At 40.5% G+C, this 12,981-nt stretch overlaps 1 protein-coding gene across 2 annotated transcripts in view; it reads left to right on the top strand.

The window, feature by feature from the left end:
* The window catches only part of flt3 (fms related receptor tyrosine kinase 3), a 113,105-nt gene that overhangs the window by 20,386 nt on the left and 79,738 nt on the right, over window positions 1-12,981 (top strand). For both annotated transcript variants that reach the window (XM_043692009.2, XM_087988198.1), the window contains exon 2: window positions 11,330-11,454. In XM_043692009.2, the coding sequence (XP_043547944.2) occupies window positions 11,330-11,454 (125 nt within the window). The remainder of the gene's footprint in view (window positions 1-11,329; window positions 11,455-12,981) is intronic.

Genomic DNA, 12,981 nt, shown 5'->3' with positions numbered 1-12,981 from the left:
GCTGAGCTGTTTTGACGCCAATACATATAGATAACCATTGTGTGAAAATTATGGTTTGTCTCTCTTGCTTTGAATGTCTCCAGCCATTTCTGGTATGGGTTCTACAAGAGAAGAGAAAGAAAATTGTATTATAGCTTTCCAACGTGAAGGCAGTAGATGACCATTAACAATTGTTAAATGAGAAAATGAGTACAAAATGAGATTTGAATCTACAGCGGGTCATTACAGCTTTGACTATCAACTCTCGCTAGTTGAGAAAATTACATCGGGTCGTTAGTCATCCTCCCTTCTTTAACCAAACAAGACTTTTTTAAAATTCTGAATTGCCACCAAAACAGCTCAGCACCAAATTAATGAGCGCCAAAACAGTTTAGAGCCAAAACAACAGGGCCAAATGATCGGCGCCGAAAGGACAGCGCCAAAACATACCCGACTCCCAGCAAGACCCATTCTCCTATCCTATTACTCTACATTTACCCCTGACTAATACACCTAACCTACACATCCCTGAACACTATGGACAATTTAGCATAGCCAATTCACCTCACCTGCATATCTTTGGATTGTGGGAGGAAACCGGAGCACCCAGAATAATCCCACGCAGACAAGGGGAGAGTGTGCAAACTCCACATAAACAGTCTCCAAAGGCTGGAATCAAACCGTACTGTGCTCTGGTTGCAGTTTAACTGTTTGTACAATTTTTCTTCTTCTTCTTACACAGTGTTTTGGGATTGAAGATGATTTGCTTCCACTCTGGTTTGGTGAGTTCTGAAATAGCTATTAAGTCCCATTTGCAGTCTGCAGACTCTGCCACATATGGGGCTGGTGGTATGAAGGGTTAGAGGTTTGTGCGGTCCACCAAAGTCAGGTGCTTGGTGTTTTTAAGAATTAATCTTCTCAGTCTCAGTCAGTCACAAGCCAGGGTCTCAACTGAAATATTTTTAATATAGGGTCTTTGACTCTTTGTCATGTGAAGTGCATTTCTGGAGCTGTACAGGCAAGAAAAGAAGCTCCAGCCTAAAAGAGTGAGAGCATTTGAAAAATGTTTAATAGGCCTGGAGATTGCCTTATGTATTCTCTTCATCATTTACCATTGGGATTTCAATTATTATTCTAATAAGATTACACTAAACTCACTCCAGGAACAATATATTTTTCCCAAGGTGTACTACCTAGTTTTCACCAAAGTATTCCAGATGGACTGAAAAATAGCAGATGGAGTTCAATCTGGATGAATGCAAGGTTTTGCATTTTGATACAGCAAACAAAGGTAGGGCTTATACAATTAATGGTAGGGCCTCGGGTAATGTTATAGGACAGAAGAACATAAGGATTCAGGTGCATAATTCTTTGAAGTTTGTGTCACTTGTAGCGAGGGTGGTTATAAAGGTGTTTGGCATACTTGCCTTCATTGCTCAGTCCTTTGAGTATAGGAGTTAGGAAGTCATGTAGAGATTGTACAGAACATTGGTGAGGCCTCTTCTGGAATACTGCATCCAGTTCTGATCACCCAGTTATAGGAAGAATATTATTAACCTGGAGAGGGCTTAGAAGAGACTTACCAGGATGTTGCTGAGTATGGAAGGTTTGAGTTATAAAGAAAGACTGGATAGGCTGGAACTTTTTTCACTAGAACATAGGAGTTTGAGAGGCAACCTTATAGAAGTTTATAAAATAATGTGGGGTATAGTTAAAGTTAATGGTAGTTGGCTTTTCCCTAGGATGTGGGATTCTAAAATGAGGGGGCATATTTTTTAAGGTGAGAGGAGAGAAATTTTAAAAATACACGAGGGGCAAAGTTTTTACACAGAACATGGCTCGTGTGTGGAGTGAACTTCCAGAGGAAGTGATGCATGTGGTTACAATTACAACATTTAAAAGATCTTTGGAAAAGTATATGAATAGAAAAGGTTTGGAGAGATATGGGCCAGGAGCAGGCAAGTGGGATTAGTTTAGTGTTGGATCATGTTCGGCATGGACTGGTTGGATTGAAGGGTCTACTTCCATGCTGTATGACTCTACAGGATCAAACCAAGATTTTATTTATTTGTAGCATAAATTTCACCCCCTTGTACTTGAGCACTCTAGCTATAAAGGTCAAAATTCCATAAACCTTCTTGGTTTTCTTTTGTATCTATTCATGACATTTATGCACCTGGACTCTCAGGTCTGTTTGGTCATCCATTATGTCTAACCTTTTCACCATTTGGGAAGTACTTTTAGGTCCAAAGTGGATGAATTTACATTTGCCTACATTTACCTCAGTTTTGCCCATTTACTTAATCTATTACTATCTCTTTGTAATTTGATGCTTCTATGTAAACTGCTTAAAATTCCACTTACCTGTGTCATCAGCAAACTTGGATTCATGCTTTTCTAATCTATCATTTAGTCATTGATAAGTACAGTGAATAGCTGAAGTGCCAACAATGACTTTCACTGGTCATGACAATTTGCCACCAATTTCATATGATTCAGCTTCAGCTAACAGACTCCCATAAGAGATTTCTTAAATACCTTCTGGAAGTTCAATAAATAATATCCAAAGACAATGCAATCCATCAGGTCTATGGAATTTATCTATCTTGAGCCCCCTTACTTTCCCGAGCATTTTTTTGCTAGAAATAGCAATTGTATTTATAGAGTCATAGAGTCATACAGCACAGAAACAGGCCTTTTGATCCCACTCATCCACGTACGTCCACCTTAAAACATTCAATTACCCCCAACACCACTGCCTTCGATACAGAGTTCAAAAGTCCTATAGTCCTCTAAAAGCAAATAAAAAGTATCCTCATCTTTGATCTAAAAGGGTGATGCCTTATCTTTAAAATAGGTTTATTTTTCTGTCCCTGGTTCTGGGCAGAAAGAATAAGTGCTAAATATTATTTAAGTGTAAAAAGACTTGTAGAGTATTTTAGCATTGAGGGATTTAGTGGTTCTTGTGCATAAATCACAAAAAGCTTGCTTTTATTTTCAGCAGGTAATAAAGAAGGCAAACAAAATGTTGACCTTTATCTGAAAGAGATGGAGTGTAAAAATAGAGAAGTCTTGATAAAATTATGTAAGCTACAATAGTTAAACCACAGCCAGAACACTGAACGGTTTTCCCTTGTTAAACGAAAAATGTAGTGGTATTGGAAGCAATTCAGAGAAGGTTTGCAAGATTGATCCTGCCTGTGAAGGGATTGCTTTTGCGAAGAGATTGAATAGGTTGAATCCATCTTCACTGGAGTTTACAAAAAGGAGAGGTGACTTTGTTGAAACTTGGGATGGCACGGTGGCTCAGTGGTTAGCATTGCTGCCTCACAGCACCAGGGTCCCAGGTTTTATTCCAGCCTCAAGCGACTGTCTGTGTAGAGTTTGCACATTCTCCCCAAGTCTGCGTAGGTTTCCTCTGGGTGCTCCAGTTTCCTCCCACAGTCCAAAGAATTGCAGGTGAGGTGAATTGGCCTTGCTAAATTGCCCATAGTGTTCAAAGGTGTGTAGATTATGTGCATTAGTCAGGAGCAAATGTAAGGTAATGGGTCTGAGTGGGTTACTCTTCAGAGGGTCGGTGTGGACTTGTTGGGCTGAAGGACCTGTTTCCACAGGAGGAGATTCTATGAAACTTATAAGACTGTTAGCTGGTTTGACAGGGTAGATACTGAAAGATTGTTACATCTTGTGGGAGAGTTCAGGATCAAAGGGTACAATCTCAGAGTACGGGTTGCCCATTTAAAACAGAGATGAGGAAGTATTTCCTCTCTCAGACGGTAATGTTTCTCTGGAAATCTTTACCATCAAAGACTGTAGAGATTGGGTCATTACTATTGACAGATTTCTAACTAATAAGAGTCCTGTGGAAAAGGCAGGAAGGTGGAGTTGAGGATTATCAAATCAGCTACAATCTCTTTGAATAGCAGAGCTGACTCAATGGACCAAATCACCTCATTTGTTCCACATGATCTAATTTTTACTTGCTATATGATTGCCATCAATTTCATATGATTCAGCTTCAGCTAACAGACTCGCATAAGAGATTTCTCAAATAGTGAACATGGTCACTTTGGATATATATTGACTTAAAAATTAGTTCCTAGCTCTTTATGAATAATGGCAATATAACATACCTTTTCTTTAAAAAAAAACTAATGCCTCTACATCAATATAACTATTTCAATCATGAGTTTATCTTCTAAACAGAAGAATAATGACAAGTAAAATTCTATATGAAAAATTAAGATTCTTACATGGCATGTTTTCATTTTCATAAAAACATTATTGACGATATGGTAGGATTTGTGCCTCCATATTGGGAAATTGATTTTCATTGCTCTCAGTGATGAGTTGGCATGCTGCTCATGCGTTGTTGTTTTTGTTATTCCTGGCGTTGTAGGAGTTGTGCTTGACATTGTTGATATTGTGTCAATTGCTGGTGATGTTAATGATGTTGTATTACTTGTTGGTGATGTGGTTGGTGCTGTTTTCCTGGTTAGTGGTGTTGCTTGTGTTGATGATCTTTTCTACATTTCCAGCTCAGGTGTATGTCTAATATAGACATTGTTTTCTTCATTTGCTTACCAGTTCTGGTCTCAATCATGTATGACCTTGGAATCTCAGAATCGCCAGCAACCTTTGCTGGGTTCCAAGTTTTCATGATTGGAATCTTGTACGTGCAAAAATAAAGGTAAAGGGTTTCTTTAAGTCATTCATAAGAGCGTGGTCACTTGGTGGAAGTGTCTTATTTGGCAGAGTATTTTATATTTTTTATTCATATAACTTATGCAGAGACACAAACAATGTTGCACATTACAGAATGATGTCCCCTTTAGAAAATAAATGGTTGATTAAAGACATTAAACTGAACAACTGAGGAGGCTGTTGTTTGGCTCCCAGAGTTTGCATTTGTAAATTTTCAACTGATCAGCTCTCTAAATGATTTTGTGTCAGCCCTGAAATGTGTAGATCAGAGAGACAATAAGACAAACTTTGGACTTTCCTCTGTCTCTCAGCATTTCTTAATTATCGAAGTCTGTTAGCCTTGAGGATTCCTTTGACCATCTGGACATGTCCTTCTTTAAACCTGTGTCTTTTTAGGAATCTGATGATGATGTGATAATATTGATTCACAATCTGTGGTGAATTTGTTAAACTATCTGAATGTAAATTGGGTTCAATTGCTTATTGTACTGCTGAGATAATTGTTGTAACTTTCAAGTCTTTCACTATCCTGATAAAAGAAAATGTAAGAAGTAGTATGTCTCTATGTGATACCTTTCTCGATTATGTGTCGATAAATTAGTTCCACTGTATTGCATTTTGTATGATACTTCTTTTGCTGGTATTTTTGATCGTCTTGAAGTGGGCACCTTCTTGTTATGGTACACCTTTTAAGTGGGTATAGTTGTTTTATCCATGCATTAGGGGGGAAACAATGCAATGTACTATGTGTTTCAGACTAAGCCTCATTTGTTCAGAAAAAGTTACCATTTCAGACGTTGTTAGGAATACATATAGATTTATTGGCTATGAGGAGCTAGAATATAGAATGGTTTGGACATTCCAGATTGAAAAAGGTGTTTAACCACATTATTTCTTGGAGTTGTACTTACTGAAGAGGAAGGAGCTGAAGTCTGCTTTGGTTCACGTGCTTTTTACAAAAGTCAAGTGATTTTGGGGAAGCAAAGCTTTCAAGCAGATAACATGGGATTTATAACTTTAATCACTGGTCCACCTGGTGGAAGGGTTTTTGTTCTGAAGGTTGCCTAGCAATATAATCTGGACTGCCATTGATTTGGAGGAAGTACCTGTACATCTACCAATGTCATCTACTGCACCATTGCACCTGGTATGGACTCCTCTACATCAGGCAGACAGGATGCCTACTTGCGGATCATTTCAGAGAACATCTCTGAAACATCCACACTCACCGCCCCGTGGCTGAACACTTCAACTCCCCCTCCCTCTCCGTCAAGGACATACAGATCCTGTGCCAAACCTTTACCACCCGACGCCTGAAGGAAAAACGCCTCATATTTCGCGTTGGGACCCTGCAACCACACGGGATAAATGTGGATTTCAACAGCTTCTTCATTTCCCCTCCCCTAACATTATCCCACTCCAAAGCATCCAACTTGGCGCTGTCCTCTGGACCTGTCCATCATTCCCCCCTCTGACCAATCACTTTCTCCCTCACCTTCATTCACCTACTGCTTTCTCAGCTACCTTCCCCCCAACCTCAGCACCCCCCCCTCCCATTTTTCTCTCAGCCCCGGTCCATAAGCCTCATTCCTGATGAAGGGCTTATGCCCAAAACATCAATTCTCCTGCTTCTTGGACACTGCCTGACCTGCCGTGCTTTCACAGCAACACACTCTCGACACTGCCACTGATTTGTTTTCCATGGACTAAAAGGTGCCTTTAAAAGGACTCTGCTGACCTAAAATGAGTTGTGATCATATATGAAGCCCAGGCAACTCGCATTGAATATACAAAAGCAAAGCTGCTTCAAAATTGCACTTTCAACCAAGAAACACTGAAACTCAAGTTAGGTGTCAAGAAATTTGAGTCAAGAAATAAAACTCTTGTTTTCTTCACACATGCATAATAACTTGAGGTATTGAAGATAAAAGGTTACCCATGGAATGTTCAGTTTGGAAAAGACAATGGAGCTATACTATGTAAATAGAAAAAAACACTATTTCAGTGGCTTGCTGTAAGAACCCACAGAGACTAAACCAGATGGACTAAATACAATAAGGATATAAAAGGCTGTCTTTTCTCTCTCTTTAAATCTTGTAATCAGGTGATTGCTCCTGTTCCTTACTCCTCAGCATCAATCACATCACTTGTTGGTTTCTCCAGTTGTGCAGAACAAAGCACTTCAAGATGGTGTAACACACTTTATCGGGACCATACTGAAATGCCCTCCAGACCTCTCCAAGCTGCAGAGTCAGACCTTCCACTGTCCTACTGCCCGCTCCATTAGAGCCATGGTCGCAGCCTGTGCACCAATTAGGTGAAGGTGCTGCACCAGCTATCTGATCAACATATTAGATCAAAAAGGCAGTTCCTACTATACTTTTCCCCCTTTCTCAGCCCAGACATAGACCAAACATTCCATTTATCAATGGACCATATTTATATGATGCATAACGTATTGATACTACCCTCAACCCGCTGATAATATCTGCATCACTGAGATGACAATGTTAGTTTACAAATCAAAAATGGCATGGTTCAATTTGCTTTTGATGAACATTTGATGTATAAGTGTGTTCACTTTGCATACATTGTATACGTGCACAGAAATGTTTGCAAAAGAAGTGTACTGGAGATAACAAATGCATGCTTCTTGTGTTTGCGTCTTCAATGCCCTTATGTTCAGCAGACCTGGATCCTGTGCTTTCACCCAATCAAAGTGACACTGATTCTGCTCACCCTGTGTGTTGTCTGAGCCATTTTCCAGTTACATTTCACATCTGGAGAACAGCAAATGATGGCAGGGTACACAGATTGCAGTGAACACTATCAGCTCTGGGCCCCTGTTTAGTCACTGGAACCCCTATGTCCCCTTTTACCTCAATCTATCTTGACAGCTCTTTACCACTCTTTATGTCAATGTGCAGATGCATCACATTGAACTTCCAACTATTCCCCCAACCCCAAAATTACAACTTAATAATACCTATCCTGCTCCTCTAAACTCCCTAGCAGAGGCCATGGTGGTGGTCACTGCCAGTAATTCCCCCTCCTCTAGCCTGCCATGCCTTCCGATGCTGTTATACATAACCCAGCATACACCACGTGTTTCTCTTTCTCACTGTCCTTGTTCCCACCTCCATAAATATCTCGACATTTTTCCCCAGCCTTGACCACTTCAGATCTTCTGGCAGTGGTCCCACTGCTGCCCTACTGCATCCCCACCCAACTCCCACACTCCCCTTAATAATCAAAAATCATAACCCTAGGACTATATTTACCCCAGACTTCTGACCTACTTCTACCTAGACATGATTGACCAGATACCAACTACAGTCTTTGCTGCCCCCCAATTGATGATACGTGATTCCCCCGAATGTTGATGCTGACTTTATAGGACAGATCATTGCTCTTTGTCTGGACAGTTGTTGGGCAGATCCCTGATGGTGAACATCCCATTAAACGGGGTGACCATGGCCTAGCCCCTGGACTGTGCAAGGATTGTGCCCTTGGCTGAGAGTACCAAGACTGCCTGATCTACAGTGGTTTCCCCTTGACTTGACTAAGGCTAACCCTCACCCTGTGTCTGACATCACCAATCGGTTGAATAAATGCTCAGTGTGTTGCCCATGCAATTCGCTGGCACATGCTGTAGATGTTAAACTGATGTCTCAAAATGTTGTGCATCAAGATGTCACCCCACTCCCAGACAGATCCTTACGGACAAGTAGCTTCTCTCTGCATCTGGCGGCACGGTGGCACAGTGGTTAGCACTGCTGCCTCACAGCGCCAGAGACCCGGGTTCAATTCCCGCCTCAGGCGACTGCCTGTGTGGAGTTTGCACATTCTCCCCGTGTCTGCGTGGGTTTCCTCTGGGTGCTCCGGTTTCCTCCCACAGTCCAAAAAAGTGCAGGTCAGGTGAATTGGCCATGCTAAATTGCCCGTAGTGTTAGGTGCAGGGGTAAATGTAAGGGAATGGGTCTGGGTGGGTTGCACTTCGGCGGGTCGGTGTGGACTTGTTGGGCCGAAGGGCCTGTTTCCACACTGTAAGTAATCTAATCTAAAAAAAAGAGCATATCAATACGGTAATACTGATAGAATTTGGCTGGGGCTGAAGAGCTAGCATGTTAACATGCACAGCAAGGCAAAGCATGGATGCTGTGAAAATGCTGGTCAACTCTGAGTGAGCAAAAGCTAAGAAACCAAGTGAGCAACTCTTAGGTATAGTCAAAAAGTGTGGCACTGGAAAAGCACAGCAGGTCAGCAAGCATCTGAGGAGCAGGAGAATCAATGTTTTGGGCATCAGCCCTTCATCAGGAATGTGGGTGGGAGAAAAGGGCTGGGAAGACAAAAGATAGATACAGGTTGGGGGTGATAATGGTAGGTAGGATGGGAGGGTGTAATGGATAGGTATGAAGGAGATGGACAAGTGGGACATTTCAAGAGCGTGGTGCCGAGTTGGAGGGTTGAATTTGGGATGAGGCGGGGGAAGGGGAGTGAGAAACTGGTGAAGTCAACGTTAATGCCATATAGTTGAAGGGTCCCAAGGAGGAAGATGAGGTGTTCTTCCTCCAGTCATCGAGTCGCTTGGATTTAGCAGTGGAGGAGGCCCAAGATTGCATGACCTGGCAGAGTGGGAAGGGGAGTTGAAGTGTTCGGCCACAGGATGGTGGGGTTGTTTGGTGCATGGGTCCCAGAGATGTTCCCTGAAATGTTCCGTGAGTTGTCATCCTGTCTCCGCAGTGTAGAGGAGACCACATCGAGAGCAATGGACACAATAAATGAGGTGTAGCCTGGTCCAGTCTGTGAACTGGATGCTTTCCTTGGGTGCAAGTGTCCCTGTTGCAGCCTTTCAACGCTAGTTGCTGGTGCACCCTACAAAGCAAGTCTGTGCTTCTGAAACAGCCTACACATGGATCAGAGAGCTCTCATGATGATCATGAGGGGGACAAATGCCAATGTCGTAAATGAGGGGTGCATGCAGCTGGAGCTCATGTATCGTGTTCTGAGATGCTGTTTGGTACTGATTAGCATAGCGACTCCCCACACCCTACAATGAGCTGAAATTGCTGGTGACCCACACTGATTTCCATATTGACGCTGCTTGACACTTAATTCATTTGCACATTTGGTAAAATAGGTCTCTGCATCTAATGAGGTAAGTTGAGCCATTAATGAGGCATTTATTAAGCTATAATCATCCTTAATTGGCAGCTTGCCACTGACTCGTGAGAAACTTACCTTGCCACTTGCCAAAAGAACAAAAGATGAAGCGAGAAACTCCTGGTGTTGAAGTAGGCTCATCAGACGTCCTCTTTGATTCTGCCATAAATCTCAACAAAGTTTGTGTTGCACAGACCCCTCTAAGATTCTGCTTTTTGTGCCTGTCTTTATGGAAGAAGATATAGAAAATTCTTGAGATTTGTGAAAATGAAAAGTTAAAAGAAATTAGCACTCATAAAATGGTTGCACTTGAAAGGTTATCTGGATTGAGAGTTGATATGTCTCCTGGACTGGATGACCTTCACCCTAGAGTGTTGAAGGGAGTAACAATAAGGATTGTGATTAGAGAACTACAGGCCTTAGATTGATGTTCAAAATGGGGAAAATATTCGATTCAACTGTAAAGGATATAGCAAAGGAACATTTTTTAAAAATGTTAAATTAGACAGAATCAACATGGATGTTTAAAAGAGAAATCTTGTTTTACAAGCTTGAAGTTTTTTGAGGATGGTACTTATAGATAAACGTGAACTAATGAATGTGGCATATTAAGACTTCCAGTAGGCTTTTGAAAAGGTCTCACAGAGGAAGTTAGTAAATAAGCCAGTATGGACTGATGATTGATTAATAGATAAAAAGCAGGAAGTAGTGCTATATGGATCATTTTCTGGATGTCCAACTGAAGTTACTGAGATGGAAATAAGTGGTCTTAGTGGGCTCAAGTATAATGCCAAGGTGATGAAGAGTCTGGTTCACTATCTTAACAGGGAGTGGAATGGAGTTGGTAGATAGGGAATGGATTTTGGAGCAGGAAGACAAGACAATAATTTCAGTCTTCCAAAGATTTAATTGAAGGATATTTCTGTTTATTCAGTACTGGATGTTCAATAAGCAGTCTGATAAGTTAGCATCAATGGAAGATTGGGAGAGATGCTGCTAAGATTATGTTGAGCTGTGTGTTGTTAGTGTATCTGTAAAAATGAAAATTAAGTGACATTGACAAGAATAGTAGAGATCCTTGGGTGACATTAAAAGCAACAATGCTGGAACAAAAAGAGGAGAAATTGGATATGGTTTGATAGCTAAGGATGGAACCTGGTGAGAGCAACCTTTCTAAGCTGAATGACCATTGAGAGGTGTAGGAGGAGGATGGTGTGATCATGCTAGTGGGCCAAGAAGGTCACCCAAGGACCTTCTCACCTTGAGCACCATTAATGACATGGTGAGAAGGGCTGGAGTTTCTCTCTAGAATGAATTTCCCACATCATTTTTCCTTCTTGGCATCCCCCACTCCTCCAGGAATGGACATTCAAGTCCTGAGTTTAAAAATATAGCCATTACTTCTGTTTAATCATGATCATCAGAACATTCCATTTAACATGTTTATGAGGAGCTTAATTAAGATCTACTTTACTCTCAACAGTCACAAATGCAGCACTCCCTGGGGTTTCTGAAAAAGAAGTCAACAAAGGATTTTCTCAACCCAAGTACGTTTTGATCTATCGTACCAATATGGATCATCTGGAATCATTACACACAACAAACAAGGTAATTTATTGTTCATTCTGTCTGCATATTAATTTACTTTTCTTCTTCTATTGCAAAAAAACAACTATTTTCTCTTGGTGTTCCTGAAGTTGCTGTTTCATTCTATGGCATCTATCGCTGTGCCACTCCCTAAAGTGGCCATTTTTTTATTCGTAAAATGTGACTGTCAGTCAGTAGTTAAGTAGTTGCGGCATCATAGCAAACCCCAATTTTGTGTTCAAAGTGTGAACTCTCTATTGTGGGTCAGTGAATATATATCAAAATGCCAAAGGGATCCACATTCTTCCGATCAGGATTCTGGCCAAGATCAAAAGATATAAATCAATCTTTTTAAGCAACTGAATGGATCCTTACTCAACAGGTCCTGGGAAGGTGGTAGGGGTTGGGAGTAGAGTTATGCATCATTGTAAACGCAGAAGGAATTTTTTGAAAAGTAAAATATATAAAAAAGGTTCAGAGGAATATGAGCCAAATGCTGGCAAGTGGGACTAGATTAATTACTAATGTCTGGTTGGCATGGATGAGTTGGACCAAAGGGTCTGTTTTCATGCTGCACAGCTCTATGACTCTATGACCTTATAAAGGTGGTAATTAGAGTAATTAGATTACTATTTAACAAAGTTTCAATTACTTTCTAAAGCTCAATTCATTGGCAAAGGCAATCCTAACACAATCCAACAGTTTTAAGTCAACACAACACTTACATTTCAGATGATATATTGAGTTAGAAATTGGCTACAACCCGATAGTTAAATTTGTAGTCAAAGGTTATGATCAACATCAAATTAGTAATGGTGTCCCACTGCTCAGTGTGCTTATCTGTATCTTGGAGAAAAAGACTGGGGGATATGGCCAGCAGGTTCACAGATGCTGCTAAAATTTGGATGAAAGTTAAAACAGTAAAAGACAACGGTTAGAACAGCAAAAGAAAGATTTGCATTTGGATGTCTAAAAGCATGTTAGAGCTAATTAAGTGTTTTTTTAGAACCGTTATTGTTATAATGTAGGAAATGTGACAGCCAATTTGCACAGCACAAGTTCACACAAAATGTTTTGTGACAATGAAAAGATCATTTGTTTTATGATTTTAAACAGGGATAAAATTGAACAAGACACCAGGAATAATTCCCCTGCTATTTATGAAACTGTTCCATAATATTTATTACATTCACTTTAGAGTGAAGGCAGATCATCAGTTTAAAAAAAATACATTTGACTGTACAGAACTCCCTCAACTGCTTTGGAATATCAACCTTGAATTGTGGGATTGGATCCTGGAGTGGGACTTGAACCTAAAACGTTATAATCCAGTGCTACTAACTAAATTAAAAATGACACTAAAGTTATAGGAATGCCTGAAGAATGGGCCAAACAATGATAAATTACATATAACTTTGGTAAATGCAGTGTTATGCATGTAAGGAGTATCAGCGCAGAATACTGTATTATTTAACATTTGCGGAAATAAAATGGAAGAAATGTTCAATGTTTTGAAACATTCTAAATGGACTAAATTCAACAGGCTGT

The sequence above is a fragment of the Chiloscyllium plagiosum genome, unplaced genomic scaffold, assembly GCF_037043375.1.
Source record: "Chiloscyllium plagiosum isolate Xiang-an unplaced genomic scaffold, Cpla_swu_hap1 HiC_scaffold_6, whole genome shotgun sequence".
Taxonomy (NCBI): domain Eukaryota; kingdom Metazoa; phylum Chordata; class Chondrichthyes; order Orectolobiformes; family Hemiscylliidae; genus Chiloscyllium; species Chiloscyllium plagiosum.
Note: the sequence above shows the minus strand (reverse complement) of the source record. Positions and strands in the feature narration are given on the sequence as shown.